The sequence below is a fragment of the Salvelinus namaycush genome, chromosome 5 (assembly GCF_016432855.1).
Source record: "Salvelinus namaycush isolate Seneca chromosome 5, SaNama_1.0, whole genome shotgun sequence".
Taxonomy (NCBI): domain Eukaryota; kingdom Metazoa; phylum Chordata; class Actinopteri; order Salmoniformes; family Salmonidae; genus Salvelinus; species Salvelinus namaycush.
Window position 1 is genome coordinate 40,293,384 of NC_052311.1, and position 21,444 is coordinate 40,314,827.

The window sequence follows — 21,444 nt, forward strand, 5'->3', positions numbered from 1 at the left end:
TCCATTAGAAATAAATGTTTATGTGTACCTTTATGCGTGTGTGTAAAATATTACTGTTCTCAGATTTTTAATCCATAGATTTTAGATGTGTATTAAAATGTTTTTTTCCCCCCTGTATATATATATATACCCCATTGTTTAGCTGGAATAGAAGTATCCTGTATATTTAACATATAAATTCTACCTATAATAAATCTAGCCTCATGCTATAGCGTTTAGTTGGGCGTGTCCCAAATAGCACCCTATTCCCTGTATTGTACACTACTTTTGACCAGAGCCCAGATCTCATATGATGGTTAAATATAGGCCTATTTTTTCATATTTAAGTCACAAATACATTTGTACAGTTCTTTATTAAAATGTAATTATGTGTCACATTTAACTGTGTAACACTTTGTAGTGCAACTTTTTTTTCTCAGAGTGAGGCAGACATAACACTACATGGCCAAAAGTATGTGGACACCTGCTCGTCGAACATCTCATTACAAAATCATCTGCATTAATATGGAGTTCCCTTTGCTGCTACAACAGCCTCCACTCTTCTGGGAAGGATTTCCACTGGATGTTGAAACATTGCTGCTGGGACTTCCTTCCATTCATCCACAGGAGCATTAGTGAGGGCTGGCACTGAAGATGGGCGATTAGGCCTGGCTCGCAGTTGGCTTTCCAATTAATCCTAAAGGTGTTCGATGGGGTTGAGGTCAGGGCTCTGTGCAGGTCAGTCAAGTTATTCCACACCGATCTCGACTGACCATTTCTGTATGGACCTCGTTTTGTGCATGGGGGCATTGTCATGCTGAAACAGAAAAAACAGCCCCAGACCATTATTTATCCTCCACCAAACTTGACAGTTGGCACTACATTTGGGCAGGTAGCATTCTTTTAACATCAGCCAAACCCAGATTTGTCCGTCGGACTGCCAGGTGGTGAAGCGTGATTCATCAACCCAGAAAACGTATTTCCACTGCTCCAGAGTCCAATGGCGGCAAGCTTTACACCACTGCAGCGGACGTGGGGCATTGCACATGGTGATCTTAGGCTTGTGTGCGGCTGTTCAGCCATGGAAACCCATTTCATGAATCTCTTGACTAACAGTTCTTGTGCTGACGTTGCTTCCAGAGGCAGTTTAGAATTCAGTAGTGAGTGTTGCAACCGAGGACAGATTATTTGTTCGTGCTACACACTTCAGTGCTTGGCGGTCCTGTTCTGTGAGCTTGTGTGGCTTACCATTTCGCGGCTGAGTTGTTGTTGCTCCTAGACGTTTCCACTTCACAATAAAAGCACTTACAGTTGACCCGGGGCAGCTCTAGCAGGCCAGAAGTTTGAGGAACTGACTTGTAGGAAAGCTGGCATCCTATGACGGTGCCACATTCAAAGTCACTGAGCTCTTCAGTAAGGCCATTCCACTGCCAATGTTTGTCAATGGCGATCACATGGCTGTGTGCTCGATTTCATACACCTGTCAGCAACGGGTATGGCTGAAATAGCCAAATCCACTAATTTGAAGGGTTGTCCACATACTTTTGGCAATGTATTGTATCTCATTTTGCAACAAAATGTTTGTCTCCATGAAATAAAACCATCTAGTGATAGGTTTCAAACAAATACATGCCTGTCATTTAACAACCCCATGTCATGATTAGATGGTGAAAAAACACACCAATCTCCTTCCTACGTTCTTTAAACTAAAAAAGTGTATTTACCAACATTTCTGAAAATGAATATATAGTGTTTTGAATTGAAACTCTTCATAACTACACAGGCATAAGTTTTGAAGAATAACCTAATTTAAAGTTTTACCAAAGCATGTATCAAAGTCTTTCTGACTGCACTCTTTCCTCATTAGTGGTGGTTTCTAATGACTGGCCTCCTGATCTTACTCAGCAGCAGAATTGTTCTCCTAGGATTAAGAAGACTAATGCTGCTATCGTAGCAAAAAAAGTACATGTGTGACTCGAGAAGGAAATACTCATCAATATGTAATTGTGTGTCAAGCTCTGGCGTGAACCCAACGTCTAACCCTAGCTCCAACCTTGACCCCTTATCTATTCTTAACTGGAGCCCACGTGACCAACATTTGAAATTAAGAGATGTGGAGGAGAAATCATTTTGACTTTTCAGGAAAAAAAATTCAACACCTTCATGCATTTATTACTTGAAGCCATGATGTATTATTTTCAAGTTGGAAACCAGTGGCCCAAGGGTAGGCAAACCTGGACCTACTCTGGGCACCCCCAGGACCAGAGATACCAGTGATAAGGTAAAAAAACAAACATTTTGTGTTGATTAAACAATCAATACATTCATGTAATTAGTCTACTCCCAGCTCATAACTCAGAGTAGGTGTCACTTTTAGTTTATTAAAAGACAGCCTATTTCTCCAAGCAGTGACGTCAATCATCGAGAGGAATTATTTTGACAGTGTGCCAATCATCTGTGACAGGGGGCGCTATCAGGCTAGAAGATATACGTTCTCCTGTGACTGCTGCGCATATCGGTGTTCATATTTTTAATGCAGTCATTCAGTACCTGTGCCAAGTTTTCAATATAAAGTGCTTAATCAACTCCACATTGACAAATGCAACCAGACCACTGAGGTTTGACCAGACTTTCGTTTGATGATCTAAAGCGATTATTGTGAAACCGTCCAATTGAAAACGGGATAACAAGATCTCTCAACCAATCAGAAGTCACCGTGTTGCCCAGCCTCCCTCCTTTTTGGATCCTTACTTAACTGTGGAATAGCATCTGTTTTGTCCAAATATCCAGGTTTAATAAGAGCATTTAGCGATGTATATTTTTGAAACGATGACACAGTGGATGTGTATCATTGGCGCAAGCTTCATAACCACTTTCGTCTTCATCTAGCGACAGGTGAGAAAGTGAAATGTGATCGTGGCAATCTATTTTCAATGCAACTCGCTAGCATAGCTAATCTAACTAAACATCATCACGTCAGTAACATCATTCAGACCTCGATGGTCACATCAGACTAACAACCAACGATACATTGTCACCCGTGCCGTATATAACAAGTTTTATTTAGATTAAAGTATTTGAGAGATTGTCCAATATGTTAATGGTTTGTAGCTAATTTTCAGCTTTCCAATATCAAATGCTAGCTAGCTATCAACGTAGCAGGTAACTAGCCATGATTTAGAGAATGAAAGATTCAGGAAACTGTTAAATCATGGTGAAAAACGTTGTTGTACATGTATATAACTAGTTGCAATACCACTGGATTACATTGTAACTAGCAGCCCAGTGGAAAAAAAAATGGAGGCCTATTGTCTGGTGCAGTTCTCCTTATTAAGAGACTTGACGTTAGGGTAACTATGTTAGTTAGCTAGCTAAGTAGCAAGTAAGGTAACGTAGATGGAAGCAGCGTCGACTGTATCCGCTTCTAACTTAGCTAATCAAGATATGTTAGCTATGTTCACTACACTGTGGACAGTTAATGCACACCATACACAGAACAGGTGTTTTGCAGATCAATGCATCTTTATTTAAATACCTTTTTATTATACTCATGTTTTTCACTTTCACAACTCCAAACTGTGCATGATGTGGAAACAGACAAACTGTTGCAGTTGCATGTTCCTGTTTTGATACCCTTGTTTATTTTCGTGTTACTAAAAAGTTTGTGCAGTATTTTTGGCATGGAGTCAATGGGCTACTATTATAGGCACAGTAGGGTCAAGTCAATTGATCCGTGCTGGTTGTCTCTGCATATCTGGGGTGCTGAACTGCACTTTGACCTCTCTGTTGACCTTTCAACATGGCTTGCTAGGTTTGAACCATTTAATCTATGTAGCATAGTACAGTTAAAGAGCAAGATGGGTATGTTGGATTTTCCAGAGCATGTATTTGTTCTTGGCGCTTTGAATAAGCCTGTTCTGTGGCGTTGTGGACAAATTTAGTACATGCCAGGTTTATGTTGTGTAGCTATGAATCCAGTTGTTTTCTCTGCCTACTTCCAGTGTTTTACAACTAATGACTCTGTCCACCCTTTCTTCCCCAGGTTCCTAATACAATTATGGAGTTTTGAGAAGGGTTTTGTGCGTCTTGGGGGGAAAGGGGGCCTTTCCCCTCAATTTGGATGGACTTTTTGAAGGGACCTTCTGGAGCGTTAATGAATTGTTGCCCTTTGTAAAATATTGTATTTAAAAAAAAAAAAAAAAAAAAAGTTTAAAAGTATTTTTGGAAATATTTATAGTATATTTGTATTTTATATAAGTATAGTATTTGTAGATGTTTATTTAATGAATTCCTGATGCCATTGTATGTTTCAAACACATTTGGTTGTGTTGAGCTTTGGGTTGACATGGTGGACTGAGATGACCTAAAACAAGGCCCTGGGGTTGCTAGGGTGCGGTGGAACCTCAACACAAGCACAATTCTAGCACCCCAAAACAATCTCCCACCTTTTTCTATTTTCTTCCGAGAGCAGCTACATTAAAACATTATAGTTTCAAAGTCAAACTGACTTGCCCCTAAAGCATTATCTTAGGGTTTGTTGTTGTACTGAAGGGTGTTTCAGTGTTTTTTTTTTAGAGTTGGGAGTGTAGGGGGAGCAGGGTCTCCGTGACCGCATTAGAGCGGGGAGTTCACAGCAAGGTTTAGAAGTCACTCAGGATGAGCATGGTGATGGCAACCCCGGACTGCACGCCAAAGTGCCGCTCCATGCGGCATGCAGATGAGGTGGTGGCGGCGCTGACGCAGGGTTCAGAGGGGCGCCTGCGGGCCTTCCTCAACACTCACTGCCACAACGCGGCCACACTGAGGGACGCCTTCGGCCGCACGGCCCTGCACCTGGCCGCCTCGCTGGGCAAGAGGGCCCTGCTCGAGTGGCTGCTGGAGAGGAAGAGCGCTGACCTCATGGTGAAGGACAAGGAGTCTGGCTGGACCGCCCTGCACCGCAGCGTCTTCTACGGACACATCCACTGCCTCATGTCACTTGTTAAGGTGAGTCTCCCTCTGTGTTTCAGAACTAATGTTGAGATGACTGGGCCTCCTTTGGCCTCTACAATACAGTGGCAAGAAAAAGTATGTGAACCCTTTTGTATTACCTGGATTTCTGCATAAATTGGTCATCAAATTTGATCTGATCTTCATTAATGTCAAACAATAGACAAACAGTGTGCTTAAACTAATAAAACACAAACAATTATACATTTATTGAGCATATTGTCATTATTGTGTAAACATTCACAGTGCAGGGTGGGAAAAGTATGTGATCCCTTGGATTTAATAACTGTTTGACCCTCCTTTGGCAGCAATGACCTCAACCAAAAGTTTTCTGTAGTTGCGATCAGACCTGCACAACGGTCAGGAGACATTTTGGACCACTCCTCTTTACAAAACTGTTTCAGTTCAGCAATGTTCTTGGGATGTCCGTGTGAACCGCTCTCTTGAGGTCATGCCACAGCATCTCAATCGGGTTGAGGTCAGGACTCTGACTGGGCCACTACAGTATTTGCTTCTGTTTAAGCCATTTAGCCTTCTGCGCTTCAATTGGCAGACAGATAGCATTATGTTCTCCTGCAAAATGTCTTGATAAACTTGGGAATTCATTTTTTACGTCGATGATAGCATGCAGCAAAGCAGCACCAAAACATGATGTTCCCTCCACCATACTTTACAGTTGGGATGAGGTTTTGATGGTGGTGTGCTGTGCCTTTTTTTTCTCCACACATGGTGTTGTGTGTTCCTTCCAAACAACTCAACTATAGTTTAATCTGTCCACAGAATATTTTGCCAGTAGCGCTGTGGAACATCCAGGTGCTCTTTCAGATGTGCAGCAATGTGTTTTTTTGACAGCAGAGGCTTCTTCCATGGTGTCCTCCCATGAACACCATTTTTGTTTAGTGAGTGTTTTACGTATCGTTGACTTGTCAACATAGATGTTATTATGTTCCAGAGATTTCTGTAAGTCTTTAGCTGACACTCTACGGTTCTTCTTAACCTCATTGAGCATTCTGCACTGCTCTTGTAGTCATCTTTGCAGGATGGCCACTCCTAGGGAGAGTAGCAACAGTGCTGAACTTTCTCCATTTATAGACAATTTGTCTTACCGTGGACTGACGAACAGCAAAGCTTTTAGAGATCATTTTGTAACCCTTTCCAGGTTTGTGCAAGTCAACAATTATTAATCTTAGATCTTCTGAGATCTCTTTTGTTCGAGGCGTGGTTCACATCAGGAAATGCTTCTTGTGAACAGCAAACTCACATTTTGTGAGTTTTTTTTTATAGGGCAGGGCAGTTCTAACCAACATCTCCAATCTCGTCTCATTGATTGGACTCCAGGTTAGCTGACTCCTGATTCAATTAGCTTTCAGAGAAGTCATTAGCCTAGGGGTTCACATACTTTTTCCAACCTACACTGTGAATGTTTAAATGATGTATTCAATATAGACAAGACAAATACAATATTTTGTGTGTTATTAGTTGTAGCACATTGTGTTTGTATATTGTTGTGACTTAGATGAAGATCAGATCAAATTTTAGGTCCAATTTATGCAGAAATCCAGGTAATTCCAAAGGGTTCACATACTTTTGCTTGCCACTGTAAATGATTGGTATGTGGAGGAAGACCTTTTAGATGGCTTCCATTTGCAGTACTTTTGTTCTGTAGCTCCTCTTTTCTTGCTTGATTCATCACTGGCCTACAGCTGGGTGTAGTTAGATGGAAATAATATTGTGTCTCTAGTCTGGAATGGTGCTTCTGTGTTGCAGCATGGCGGCATTCTCTCCACCCAGGATAAGGAGGGCCTCTCTGTCCTGGACTTAACCATGAAGGACAGACCAGCACACGTGGTATTTACAAAGACCGGTGAGGATCTCTTATCATTTCATATCGATCTCTTCATTTAGACTACGCATGATTTAAAAAGTGAAAAGCGGATGTTTCTTTTTAAGCACATAGTCAAGACATTTGTCAATCGTTGTTGCCTACTTGTAGAAAATAGTGTTGGAAGTCTTGGCTGTGGCAGGCATTATTTTTAAACTTTTGGTTCTCTCTCTCTCTCTCAGACCCCACTGAGGTTTATACTTGGGGGAGCAATACCAATTTCAGTCTGGGGCATGGGAATCAGGAGAGCAGACATCACCCGGAGATTGTGGATCTGTTTGCCCGGACCGGGGTTTACGTCAAACAGGTAAACAAACCGACTACTATACAGATTCAATAAATGTTCTCTTGAATTATTTTCAGTCTACGCTCTGTTCCGTTCCTCTTAAGGGGAGAAGATCTTCTACCTCTGTTTGCCACCAGCCATTAGATGGTCACATGAGTCATTATAGGGCTTCCCCCACCTTAAACACTCTAGTCTCCTGGGGCCTCCTCCCTCCACACAGACTTGGCCTCTATATGGCTCACCAGGGGGATCCATCACAACAATGCTTATGTAAGAACACAGTTGTACCATCTGCGTCTCCTGGATAACAGGTACGTCACCTGCCCCCCTCCGCACCTCCTGCAAAACAGACCCCCTCCTGGGATATTCCCCTCACAACAGGCTGCTCTCCCGGGAACAACGGGCATGGGTAGAAACTAGGAAACAAAGGTGTTTTGTATAAGTTGGCGTTGTTCTTATTGGGTGATTGTGTACGGTATAAGGGGTAAAATCACAGCAATGGTAACTGGCTATTATGAAGCTCTCTATTAACAATGCTTAAACCACATCAGGAGACCACTTTTGAAGTCTGGGAAACATCTAAGACACTTTTTTTGTGTAGTTACCTTTAATTCAAGTGCACCTGCACTGAGCACTGTTTAGTTAGCTGTGTTTTTCTGTAGCACACGTGATAGTTAGCAAAACAAATGCCCACTGGATTGATGCAAATAATCCTGAAATCGTTCTACCAGGTAGGCAGAGGCTACTCTTTAGTTAGATAACGTTATAATTGATTAGGTTTTTGGGAAAGCCTTTCCATCTACCAGAAGACAGTTATCATTAGCATTGCTGTATTTTTTCCCCTGTTCCTTAATTCTTTTGGTGTGGTTGCAACAATTTTGAGGCAGTGCGCCTAAATGAATACAGGGGAAACACTGACTGACATCATTGTCCTCCTATCACTATGGATTTGGGAGATTTAGAAATTGAAATATCAGTCGTAATCTCCTTTGAGTGACCTGCTGAGTGAGAGGGTGAATTAATTAGAGGAGTAGGACGGGTGCACTGGGCTTGGGTTCTGTGTCTGACTTTGTCTAGCCCAGTTTTGCATGGTTTAACCCACGTTGGCCTTATGTGCGATCTGCTCTACAGTGTCACTGATGGCCATGTGGAGGCTCTTAGTGCGACTACAGCTATTGGCACCAGAAAGCACCTGTGTCACTGCCCAGTCTGTCTCTCTTTTTAGTATAGAGCAGGGTTCCCCAACTGTTGGCCCCTTGTTTTATTTGGCCCCCAAGTTTTCGGAGATAAAATAAAATTAGTTTTCATTATTGGACATACGACTGTAAAAACACCAGGAAATTTAAGAAATCTGTTCCTAGTATTCCCACGCATAATAGTGATCGTATACAAATTTAAGCAAGGTTTGAAATGATTGTTTTAGTCAAACATGATCTTTTTGGGCATCTTGCGGTCAATTTGCAGTTTACAAATTATTTGTAATTACAGTTGAAGTCGGAAGTTTACATACACCTTAGCCAAATACATTTAAACTCAGTTTTTCACAATTCCTGACATTTAATCCTAGTAAAAATTCTCTGTCTTAGGTCTGTTAGGATCACCACTTTATTTTAAGAATGTGAAATGTCAGAATAATAGTAGAGAGAAGGATTTATTTCAGCTTTTATTTCTGTCATCACATTCCCAGTGGGTCAGACGTTTACATACACTCAATTAGTATTTGGTAGCATTCCCTTTAAATTGTTTAACTTGGGTCAAATGTTTCGGGTAGCCTTCCACAAGCGTCCCACAATAAGTTGGGTGAATTTTAGCCCATTCCTCCTGACAGAGCGGGTGTAACTCAAATCAAATCAAATTTATTTATATAACTTCTTACATCAGCTCATGTCACAAAATGCTGTACTGAAAACCAGCCTAAAATCCCAAACAGCAAGCAATGCAGGTGTAGAAGCACGTTGGCTAGGAAAAACTCCCTAGAAAGGCCAGAACCTAGGAAGAAACCTAGAGAGGAACCAGGCTATGAGGCGTGGCCAGTCTGGCTGTGCCGGGTGGAGATTATAACAGAACATGGCCAAGATGTTCAAATGTTCATAAATGACCAGCATGGTCAAATAATAATAATCACAATAGTTGTCGAGGGTGCAACAGGTCAGCACCTCAGGAGTAAATGTCAGTTGGCTTTTCATAGCAGATCATTGACCTAACTGAGTCAGGTTTTATAGGTCTTCTTGCTTGCACACGCTTTTTCAGTTCCGCCCATAGATTTTCTATGGGATTGAGGTCAGGGCTTAGTGATGGCCACTCCAATACCTTGACTTTGTTGTCCTTAAGCCATTTTGCCACAACTTTGGAAGTATGCTTGGGGTCATTGTCCATTTGGAAGACCCATTTGCGACCAAGATTTAACTTCCTGACTGATATCTTGAGATGTTGCTTCAATATATCCACATAATTTTCCTTCCTCATAAGGCCATCTATTTTGTGAAGTGCACCAGTCCCTCCTGCAGCAAAGCACCCCCACAACATGATGCTGCCACCCCTGTGCTTCACGGTTGGGGTGGTGTTCTTCAGCTTGCAAGCTTCCCCATTTTTCCTCCAAACATAACGATGGTCATTATGGCCAAACAGTTGCATTTTTGTTTCATCAGACCAGAGGACATTCCTCCAAAAAGTGTGATCTTCGTCCCCATGTGCAGTTACAAACCGTAGTCTGGCTTTTTTTATGGCGGTTTTGGAGCAGTGGCTTCTTCCTTGCTAATGTCGATATAGGACTCATTTTACTGTGGATGTAGATAATTTTGTTACTGTTTCCTCCAGCATCTTCACAAGGTTGTTCTGCTGTTCTGGGATTGATTTGCACTTTTCGCACCAAAGTACGTTCATCTCTAGGAGACAGAACTCGTCTCCTTCCTGAGCGGTATGACGGCTGCATGGTCCCATGGTGTTTATACTTGCGTACTATTGTTTGTACAGATGAACGTGGTACCTTCAGGCGTTTGGAAATTGCTCCCAAGGATGAACCAGACTTGTGGAGGTCTACATTTTTTTTCTGAGGTCTTGGCTGATTTCTTTTGATTTTCCCATGATGCCAAGCAAAGAGGCACTGAGTTTGAAGGTAGGCCTTGAGATACATCCACAGGTACACCTCCAATTGACTCAAATTATGTCAATTAGCCTATCAGAAGCTTCTAAAGCCATGACATCATTTTCTGGAATTTTCCAAGCTTTTTAAAGGCACAGTCAACTTAGTGTATGTAAACCTCTGGCCCATTGGAATTGTGATACAGTGGATTTTAAGTGAAATAATCGGTCTGTAACAGTTGTTGGAAAAATGACTTGTGTCATGCAGAAAGTAATATCCTAACCGACTTGCCAAAACTATAGTTTGTTAACAAGAAATTTGTGGAGTGGTTGAAAAACGAGTTTGAATGACTCCAACATAAGTGTATGTAAACTTCTGACTTCAGCTGTATGTTCCGGCCCCCATCATCTGCTCAAAAACAAATCGGTCCTCGGCTGAATCTAGTTGATGGTCCCTGGTGTTAGGTTTTAATTATCAGAGTAAGAACTCGATGGACACTATGAAAGCTTAAACCAAGTTATTTTTCTTCCTAAAGGATCGAACAGCTGAACAGACAAAAACATGTTTACAATAGTGGTGGTAAATGTACCCCAATTGGATTCCCCTCCTTCTCTCTAAACACTACATCTCTGTAGTTAGAACCGTTTTCCAGCGGTTATATAGACTCTGACAGGAAGGATCTTTTGATGATGATGTCATAGGGTGGCATGCATTCCTAGTTTACTACAGATTTTGACAAAAGTCTTTTGGTTAGATACATTCTAGATATATCAGATGTCATATTGAAAAGTAATGACCAAACTTTTGAGTATCTCTAAGTTTCATAATTGTCTTATGGCAAGTTGATGTTTAGCTTCTATATTTTATACACATTTTCATGACCTGTGCATTTTCATGACCTTTGCCCAGTGGGGAGCAGATCCCATTTCAAGACCTCTCAGCGACCTACTGGTACCCCCCACATGGAGGCAGAGAGCCTTTGTCCTCAGTGCTACCTGCTCACAGTTCAGCAGGTGCTGGGTGTTAAATATTTATCCCAGTATGACATGCTTTAATTAAATGAGCCACGGCTGTGTGTGTGTGTGGCTGTCTCATTATCGATATGATACTTGGAGAAACATCCCTATTGCGAGCTGGAGGAGAGTGATGCATTATTAATGATGTTTACTTTTCCACTTGTGCCCCGGTCTATAGTACCACCACTATTTGACTATTACTACGAGAGGGCTTTGGCCACGGAAATGGAAAGACCCTCACAATCAAACATGCTGATGTCTTTTCCTTGAGTTCTTGTAAAGACAATTTGACAATGGAGCAAAATTTGTCTCACCGACTAGACCTATGTTATTGATTACCAAAAAATGTGTTTCCTTTCCTCTCAGGTGGTGCTGTGTAAGTTCCACTCCGTGTTCCTGTCTCAGAAGGGACAGGTGTATACCTGTGGACATGGGCAGGGAGGTCGGCTGGGACACGGGGACGAACAGACATATCTGGTGAGAACACTATACTGTATTGCAGAGGTGGGACCGAGTCATTGTTTTACAAGTCACAAGTAAGTCTTAGCACTCAAGTCCCAAGTCAAGACAGGCAAGTCCAAGTCAAGTCTCAAGTCAAGGCCATTAAGTCTCAAGTCCTAAACTTTAAGTTTCGAGTCCTAAACAAGTCATAATGTACTCTTCACCAAATGTAATACCATTTTATATTTTTAACAAGAGTAATAGTTAGTATATTACTTTTACGCAAATCATGAATGCTTTTAAAAATATCTATTTATTACCCCCCCTCCCCCAATAGTGTACGACTATCAAGGATCGCTATGGGGCGCAATCGGGCGATGTAGGCTTGTACACAATCACCCAACCTTGTTTTAGGAATAGCAGTAACATCAGGCAGGATTTAGGCTACCAACTGCCTAGCCAGTTGTAGCTCAAACTTGGGTGCAATGATCACGTTCACTCACTGACTGACTGTGTAGAGGCTCATTGATTTAACGTTACACTAGCCTACATGATAAACTAGTAATGTAATAAAATATATAGCTGTCGGCTATATTAGCCACGATTTACCGTTCTTTGTGCAGCTTCAAATGTCGAACAAAGTTGGAAATTGTTGCGTCTCCGTCTGTAATTTTCTTCCCGCGTGTTTTGCAAGTTGCAATCCGTTTTTTTGTTGATACAGCGTCGTCTTTATATCCGAGAATAATAATTTGGGGTATCATCTTTCCAAGGGTTCCATCTGAATTCACCCGCCGACATTCCTCTGCACTGCCACGCACAACTTTTTCTCAGCTGGCACAATTTGATTGGCTGCTGTCCTCATTTAACGGATTACAGTTTGAATCGGAGTTGATGCGCTGCACACTTTTTTTAATAGCATAATTTTTTATATTTGGGCTTGGAGGTTATCAAGTCAGGTCGAGTCACAAGGCTCAAGGTCGAGTCACAAGGCTCAAGGTCGAGTCACAAGGCATCATATTTGTGGTTCGAGTCTGACTCGAGTCCAAGTCATGTGACTCGAGTCCACGCCTCTGCTGTATTATATCTGACCTAACATAATTTATTGGTCGCATACACGTGTTTAGCAGATGTTATTGCGGGTGTAGCGAAATGCTTGACCTATGACCTACTCCGACTGTTTGCCCTGTATTATAATAATTAGGTTGGTGCTTACATTTGTCCTTTTCCACATGTATATTCTACGCATGTGTGAATTGGGAATATGTTTTTTTGCATATCCTACTCCCCCTGAGACACCCTTCGAGATGGAGTCATGACCAGGGATCAGCCATTACTGACGGCGACCCTGGAGCAATTAGGGTTAAGTGCCCTTCTCAAGGGCACATTGACAGATTTTTCACTTAGTTGGCTCGGCGATTCGAACCAGCAACCTTTCGGTTACTGGACCAGCGCTCTTAACTGCTAGGCTACCTGCTGTATGGCTGTCTAACTGTGTTCACATGCTTCTAGCTTGGTTAGCTGTAACCACTCCACCCTGAGTGTACCTGGGGTTTAGTTGCCGCCTCTCTCTATAACACCATTTTGTTAACCTGGGTTCAAATAATTTTTGAAATGTTTGAGCTTGTCTGGCACAATGGAACCAATGGAATAGTTCCAAAAGTGTAAACTTCAATATTGCCCCATTTTGAAGTTACTCCAGGGCAGGATCAAGCAAACGCTCAAAGTATTTGATATATTTAAAAAGTCAAATAGGGCTGTGGATTTTGGGCTCATGTGCCTATCATCTGTCAGGTTCCTCGGATGGTGGAGGGGCTTCTGTCCCATCACTGCTCCCAGGTGGCTGCAGCCAAGGATCACACAGTGGTGCTGACCGAGGAGGGCTATGTCTACACCTTCGGCCTCAACACCTTCCACCAGCTGGGCCTGGCTCCCCCGCCCGCCTCTAGCCACCTGCCCAAACAGGTAAGAGAGCACCTGGCCATCATAGCTAGGCAGCTAGATGGGGAGTTTTCCATTACCATGTGACCGGAGTAGGACAAGCTAAGGAAAAACTCCTGGGGTCTCATTTATTATGGCATAAACAAAATCAATGCAAGAGTACTTACTGCATAAATAGTTTGTTTTCCTTTTCAATCAACTTAAACTTATGTAAATGCTGAAATCACATTGACAAAGTGTTTTATATTAATGATTTATGAACGTGACACGGCCCATGGCCCCCATCATAAGACAAACATGTACACAGAGCAGACACTTGAATGTGTGGTATGCTGAATTACAGTTTGGATTGGTTGTTGACTGACATTGGTCTTGACCGATGGGATGCAGGTATTCTCCAAGACCCTTAAAGGCAGGACTGTGATTGGTGTAGCAGCAGGGAGATTCCACACAGTGCTGTGGACCAGGGAGGCTGTCTACACAGTGGGACTGAATGGAGGGCAGTTGGGTAAGTCATTATGACTGGCACACCGTAGCAAGACATTGGTTTCCAATGCCCTTGAAGCTAAGCCAAGGCAACTATAATGATATGCTCTATTATTCCCCTACCATTATACATGGTGATGATTGGCTTTTGACATCTAGGCTACCTGGTGGACCCCAACGGGGAGAGGTGTGTGACCACGCCTCGACAGGTGTCCGCCCTCTACCACAAGGACGTCACCATCGCCATGGCAGTGGCCAGTAATGGGGCAACGTTGGTGGTGACAGAGAAGGGAGATGTCTACTTGCTGGCTAACTATCAGTGCAAGAAGTTGGCATCCAGGTGACTACACCGATAGTGGAGAAGTGACTACCAGGGTTGACGTCAATTCCATTTCGGTCATCTCAGGAAGTAAACTGCAATTCCAATTTCTCGTTGAGGAGAATTGGAATACAAATTTAAATTTACCTCCTGAATTGACTGAATTCCAAATTACATTTTCTTTATGATAGAGAGATGACAATTAACTTAAGGTCCATCTAATTAGCATAATACAAAAATCCCCATAATGTCAGTTTAAGCTAGAGATATCTGTTTTGCATTGGATGCGTCTCAATCCACCGCATCTGCCTATTTAACACTTCCGCATTTGGGGTGAAAGGTGACAGAGCTTGAGCGGTGTTTGTCAGACCATGAGACATCCCGAAAATCAGTCTAATCACAAAATCTTCTGGAGCATCCGACCAGTTTGGCCTACAAAATATTATGTCCACTCTATGGAAAGATTACTCTCACGATAGTGTTTCCTCTACGACCCCCACAAGTGTCTTGGGACTCGTCTGATGTCAGTATAGCCGGTCTCCCAACTTTTGTCTGTAGTGGCAGAACAGTTTGGGCTACATACTAATATGACCCCTATGTGTAAAGGTGAGACTCATGAACACATACACTACCGTTCAAAAGTTTGGGGTCACTTAGAAATGTCCTTGTTTTTTAAAGTAAATCACATTTTTGTAACATCAAATTGATCAGAAATGCAGTGAGGACATTAATGTTGTAAATGACTATTGTAACTAGAAACGGCTGTTTAAAAAAATTGAATATCTACATAGGCGCACAGAGGCCCATTCTCAGCAACCATCACTCCTGTGTTCCAATGGCACGTTGTGTTAGCTAATCCAAGTTTATAATTTTAAAAGGCTAATTGAGCATTAGAAAACCCTTTTGCAAATATGTTAGCACAGCAGAAAAAGAAGCAATAAAACTGGCCTTATACACTGCTCAAAAAAATAAAGGGAACACTTAAACAACACAATGTAACTCCAAGTCAATCACACTTCTGTGAAATCAAACTGTCCACTTAGGAAGCAACACTGATTGACAATAAATTTCACATGCTGTTGTGCAAATGGAATAGACAACAGGTGGAAATTATAGGCAATTAGCAAGACACCCCCAATAAAGGAGTGGTTCTGCAGGTGGTGACCACAGACCACTTCTCAGTTCCTATGCTTCCTGGCTGATGTTTTGGTCACTTTTGAATGCTGGCGGTGCTTTCACTCTAGTGGTAGCATGAGACGGAGTCTACAACCCACACAAGTGGCTCAGGTAATGCAGCTCATCCAGGATGGCACATCAATGCGAGCTGTGGCAAGAAGGTTTGCTGTGTCTGTCAGCGTAGTGTCCAGAGCATGGAGGCGCTACCAGGAGACAGGCCAGTACATCAGGAGACGTGGAGGAGGGCAACAACCCAGCAGCAGGACCGCTACCTCCGCCTTTGTGCAAGGAGGATCAGGAGGAGCACTGCCAGAGCCCTGCAAAATGACCTCCAGCAGGCCACAAATGTGCATGTGTCTGCTCAAACGGTCAGAAACAGACTCCATGAGGGTGGTATGAGGGCCCGACGTCCACAGGTGGGGGTTGTGCTTACAGCGCAACACCGTGTAGGACGTTTGGCATTTGCCAGAGAACACCAAGATTGGCAAATTCGCCACTGGCGCCCTGTGCTCTTCACAGATGAAAGCAGGTTCACACTGAGCACATGTGACAGTCTGGAGACGCCGTGGAGAACGTTCTGCTGCCTGCAACATCCTCCAGCATGACCGGTTTGGCGGTGGGTCAGTCATGGTGTGGGGTGGCATTTCTTTGGGGGGCCGCACAGCCCTCCATGTGCTCGCCAGAGGTAGCCTGACTGCCATTAGGTACCGAGATGAGATCCTCAGACCCCTTGTGAGACCATATGCTGGTGCGGTTGGCCCTGGGTTCCTCCTAATGCAAGACAATGCTAGACCTCATGTGGCTGGAGTGTGTCAGCAGTTCCTGCAAGAGGAAGGCATTGATGCTATGGACTGGCCCGCCCGTTCCCCAGACCTGAATCCAATTGAGCACATCTGGGACATCATGTCTCGCTCCATCCACCAACGCCACGTTGCACCACAGACTGTCCAGGAGTTGGTGGATGCTTTAGTCCAGGTCTGGGAGGAGATCCCTCAGTAGACCATCCGCCACCTCATCAGGAGCATGCCCAGGCGTTGTAGGGAGGTCATACAGGCACGTGGAGGCCACATACACTACTGAGCCTCATTTTGACTTGTTTTAAGGACATTACATCAAAGTTGGATCAGCCTGTAGTGTGGTTTTCCACTTTAATTTTGTGTGACTCCAAATCCAGACCTCCATGGGTTGATAAATTTGATTTCCATTGATAATTTTTGTGTGATTTTGTTGTCAGCACATTCGACTATGTAAAGAAAAAAGTATTTAATAAGAATATTTCATTCATTCAGATCTAGGATGTTATTTTAGTGTTCCCTTTTATTTTTTTGAGCAGTGTACTTGTTGAGTATCTGGAGCATCAGCATTTGTGGTTTCGATTACAGGCTCAAAATGGCCAGAAACTCATCAGTCTATTCTTGTTCTGAGAAATGAAGGCTATTCCATGTGAGAATTGCCAAGAAACTGAAGATCTCGTACAACGCTGTGTACTACTCCTTTCACAGAACAGCGCAAACTGGCTCTAACCAGAATAGAAAGATGAGTTGGAGGCCCCGGTGCACAACTGAGCAAGAGGACAAGTACATTAGTGTGTCTAGTTTGGGAAACGATTGCCTCACAAGTCCTCAACTGGCAGCTTCATTAAATAGGATCCGCAAAACACCAGTCTTAACGTCAACAGTGAAGAGGTGACTCCGGGATGTTGGCCTTCTATGCAGAGTTCCTCTGTCCAGTGTCTGTTATTTTGCCCATCTTAATCTTTTATTTTTATTGGCCAGTCTGAGATATGGCTTTTTCTTTGCAACTCTTTCTAGAAGGCCATCATCCCGGAGTTGCCTCTTCACTGTTGACGTTGAGAATGGTGTTTTGCGCGTACTATTTAATTCAGCTGCCAGTTGAGGACTTGTGAGGCATCTGTTTCTCAAACTAGATACTCTAATGTACTCATCCTCTTGCTCAGTTGTGCACCAGGGCCTCTCACTCCTCTTTCTATTCTGGTTAGAGCCAGTTTGTGATGTTCTGTGAAGGGAGTAGTACACAGCAGTGTACGAGATCTTCAGTTTAGACTCTTATGGGTTAACAGGAGAGGGAGAGCGTGAGATATGTGATAATTTTAGTCAGTCACTCGCTCTCTGTCAACTCATAGTTTCTCTTTCCCATGCCCGATGCCTCTCTTTCAGACAACTGAACATCCGGAAGGTCCTTGTGAGCGGAGGCAGCCTCGACCATCGTGTGGACCCCCAGGTCCTGAACGAGGGAGGTGGAGAGAAGGTGGCCATCCTGGCCCTGGATGAAGCTGGGCGGGTAAGGACCAGATGGGTCCGATACATTGAAAAATACCAAATACTTAGTAGTGACTAGCTACAGTCATTTGGTGGTGGATCCTTAATGTTCACTCCATATGATCACCTCTCTAGCTGATGTATTTGAGTCATTGATCATCTTATCCCAGTCTTTCTCACTTAGTTTTTTCTGTGTGTGCATGTTATGAAGTTTGGATGTGTGTTGAGCTGTATGGTCTTTTATGTTTATTCAATGTATTTGTTGTCAGTCACTGACAATGCCTTTCTAATTGTCCCTCTGGATTATTAAAGTTTTATTCAATTGATTTCTCTCTCTCTATCAGGTGTTCTGCTGGCGTTCAGTGGGTGGTTCGGTGAGACAATGCAGGTGGGTGTACGGGCGCCAGGTGTTCATGTCGGACATTGCCCTGAGCAGGAACAACATGATGTTTGTCACACAGGAAGGGGAGGGCTTCAGCGGACAGTGGCACGGAGAGTACAGGAAGAGCGTGGAGAAGAAAGGTGAGATGAGAAAATTGTTTACTCTCATAGCTCAGCGATGACATAATGATACTTCTGAGTACTACCAGTATTATTTCACACTTTCCTCATTTACATGTATGGTGGATGATAAACTTCATGAAGTATGGAAAAATGGTAAACAAGACTTAGATTCAAAAGTAATCTTGTTTACTATTTCTCTGTATTTCATGATGTGTATCATCCAAGATAAATCAGACATTTTTTGTATTTTAATCATTGGGAATTTAAGTTGGAATCACTGCATTGTAATTTGACGAAAGCATTTCTCCCTTGTGTGCTTTAGATGGGAGTGTGGAGGTGTGTGGTTACCCAGAGGGTGGAACTGTGTACGAGCGAATCCGCTTGGAGAAGCTCCCCTACGTCCACCGTGCGGTCAGCATCACCATGGACTCCAAGGGACGCAACTTTGGAGTGCTGCAGTCGGACCCCAAAACCAGGTACTGTTCCTCTCTGTGTGTTGTCGCTCCTTTAAAACATTTGAACTATGTCGTCTTCATTAGGCCACACTGTCACAAAAAGTTTTGAAATGGACAAGAAATGTTTGTTGGGTAAATTCACATAAACAGGGATGTACTAACTCATTTGTGGAGCATTTCGTGCCTAGTGAACAAAATGTCTGATTTCTCTCCTTCCCCCGCCCAGCCTGTATGAGATTCCCAGCGTTTCTCCCTCCTCCTTCTCCCAACACTTCCAGAGCCTGCTGGAGGAAGCGGACGAGACGGATAGTATTCACGACGTGACCCTGCAGGCCGGAGACCGCACCTTCCCCGCCCACAAGTACCTCCTGTCCATGAGGTCCGAGTTCTTCAGGAAGCAGCTGGTGCTGGACGGGGAGGAGGGAGACCGGGAGGTGAGGAGGAGCGAGGATGCGGTGGGCTGTGACCTGTTGGTGGTGGAGACGGTGAGCCCTGAGATGCTGGAGCACGTCCTGAAGTTCATCTATACGGATTCCTGTGATCTGCTGGTGCAGGGCCACCGCCCTCGAGTCTTCGGCCAGAATCAGAATCAACAGGGCCCAGACCCGGAGCAGGAGCAGCTGATCAGCAGCCTGCAGGACCTGGGCTTCCATGAGGGCAACTTGAGGGACCGCTCGGCCCTGGAAGTGTACCGCTCGCTGACCCCTTTGGCCCGAGGGGACGGAGACAAGCCCAAAAGCAAGGGTACCAAGCCTGGGAAAAAAGGCAAGGGAAGCAAGGCTGGAGCTGGAGAGGGAGGAAGAGTCAACCCGGTCAAGACCTTACAGGGCGTGGCCAAGAAGCTCGGCATGGGCAGTCTGTCGGCACGGTGAGGACTGAGTTGGTTATGATTGTTGTCCCCCACGATGAAATCGGATAGTGGGTCTGTCTCTGTCCGTAAGTACGTTCGTCACACGCGATAGCTCAGACCGCACTGGCCCGATTTTGACAACTTGGGTGAAGGATGTGTCTTGCCATAGAGATCCGGCATTTACAAAATTATACTGATTGGCCAGATGGTGGTGCTATAAAATGAGATTTGAAAATGCTAAGTTTGAAAGGTTATGCACCTCACCTCGTTTTGACCTGAAGTCATGAAATTCGAAACGGGTCCTTCTCCCCACAAGGAACAAATTTCCATCAGGGACACATAAGGTCCGCCATGATGGATTCTCCACCATTTAGAATTTTGTGATAAACACTTAAAACACAGCTCTTCTGGCACCGAATGACCGAAATGACGAAACTTGATATGTGGCATCAAGGGGAAAATGTCTCTCGATGCAATATTTTTAAACTAGTACCTGAAACAACATGACCAATAAACATTCACGTGGGTGTGGTTTGGCACATAAATGCATATAAATCAGTCAAGGATATTTGTATTTTAAAAAACACTGTCAAGACTCATGTGCAAGAACAAACACTGTCAAGACTCACATTGACCACACGGTGCCGCCATTACAGGCACATGTTATATCTCTTGATCTGTTTGACTCTGAGTGAGGAAATTTGGCACATTTGCTCAGGATATGAGTCTAGCTAACCCATGAGATATCTGTCAACACTGGCTGATTTTGTCAACTCGTATGACTGATAGCCTTGCCATAGAGATCAAGCATTTACGAAATTACACTGATTGGCCCAAGGGGGCGCTATAGTAATCAACTGTATGTACGTTAGTCACATGCGATATCTCAGACACCACTTGCCCGATTTTGACATTTGTGGGGGACGACATGTTTACTGTTATGTTATTTGTCTTGCTATTAACCCCTAAGCCTTTGGGGGCTTAACATGTGGAATTGTTTTAAGACGGTCATACCATGGATCATTTAGCTATTTGATTTGGAATTTTAGGACCCCTATAGGTATAAAAAAAAAAATATATATATATTATTTGAAACATTGAATTTGGGCTTCTGCTATTGGTCTTAAACGCATTGAATAACAGAGCCTGGTTCCTCTCTAGGTTTCTTCTTAGGTTCCTGTCTTTCTAGGGAGTTTCTGTGTATTGCTTGCTGTTTGGGGTTTTAGGCTGGGTTTCTGTATAGCACTTTGACATTGGCTGATGTAAAAGGGCTTTATAAATACATTTTTTAACACATTCATACGTGACAAAACAGTCAAAAAATTTATCAAAAATAAGTATGGTTTGAGGTGTCTGAAATGCATCTGAGATACAGTGTGTGTATATAGGAAAGCATAAAAAAAAGGTTACATGTGTAACCTTGTCCCAAAAAAAACTATTCATTTTAATTCATTTTTTACTGGGTTACCTTGAGACGAGTCTCGTGAAACTTGTGGGCGTTATAGAGCAAAACGGAAAACACGTTTGTGAGTCTTCGCTTTTGATGGTGGGGTCATATTAGTTTGTAGCTCAAACCGTTCGGACTTGACAAAAGTGTTTGGAGTTGAGACGCCGGTGTTAGCGACATGAGACTAGTCCTGTGAAGCGTGTGGGTATCGTAGAGCAAAACCGAGAACACATTTGTGTTCAAGTAGTTTCTAGCCACAACCGTTTTTGACACTGCGGACATTTTGTGAAAAACGATTTTTCGGGATGTCTCCTG

At 43.3% G+C, this 21,444-nt stretch overlaps 1 protein-coding gene across 1 annotated transcript in view; it reads left to right on the plus strand.

Moving 5' to 3' along the window:
* The first annotated feature begins 2,689 nt into the window (after positions 1–2,689).
* LOC120048268 (inhibitor of Bruton tyrosine kinase-like) overlaps positions 2,690–21,444 on the plus strand; it is a 32,233-nt gene continuing 13,478 nt past the window's right edge. Inside the window, exons 1-12 of the mRNA XM_038994111.1 lie at positions 2,690–2,874; positions 4,022–4,965; positions 6,736–6,832; positions 7,033–7,157; positions 11,601–11,711; positions 13,467–13,637; positions 14,004–14,121; positions 14,259–14,439; positions 17,772–17,895; positions 18,218–18,395; positions 18,700–18,853; positions 19,059–19,700. Of these exons, the coding sequence (XP_038850039.1) occupies positions 4,636–4,965; positions 6,736–6,832; positions 7,033–7,157; positions 11,601–11,711; positions 13,467–13,637; positions 14,004–14,121; positions 14,259–14,439; positions 17,772–17,895; positions 18,218–18,395; positions 18,700–18,853; positions 19,059–19,700 (2,231 nt within the window). The 5' untranslated portion in view covers positions 2,690–2,874; positions 4,022–4,635. The remainder of the gene's footprint in view (positions 2,875–4,021; positions 4,966–6,735; positions 6,833–7,032; positions 7,158–11,600; positions 11,712–13,466; positions 13,638–14,003; positions 14,122–14,258; positions 14,440–17,771; positions 17,896–18,217; positions 18,396–18,699; positions 18,854–19,058; positions 19,701–21,444) is intronic.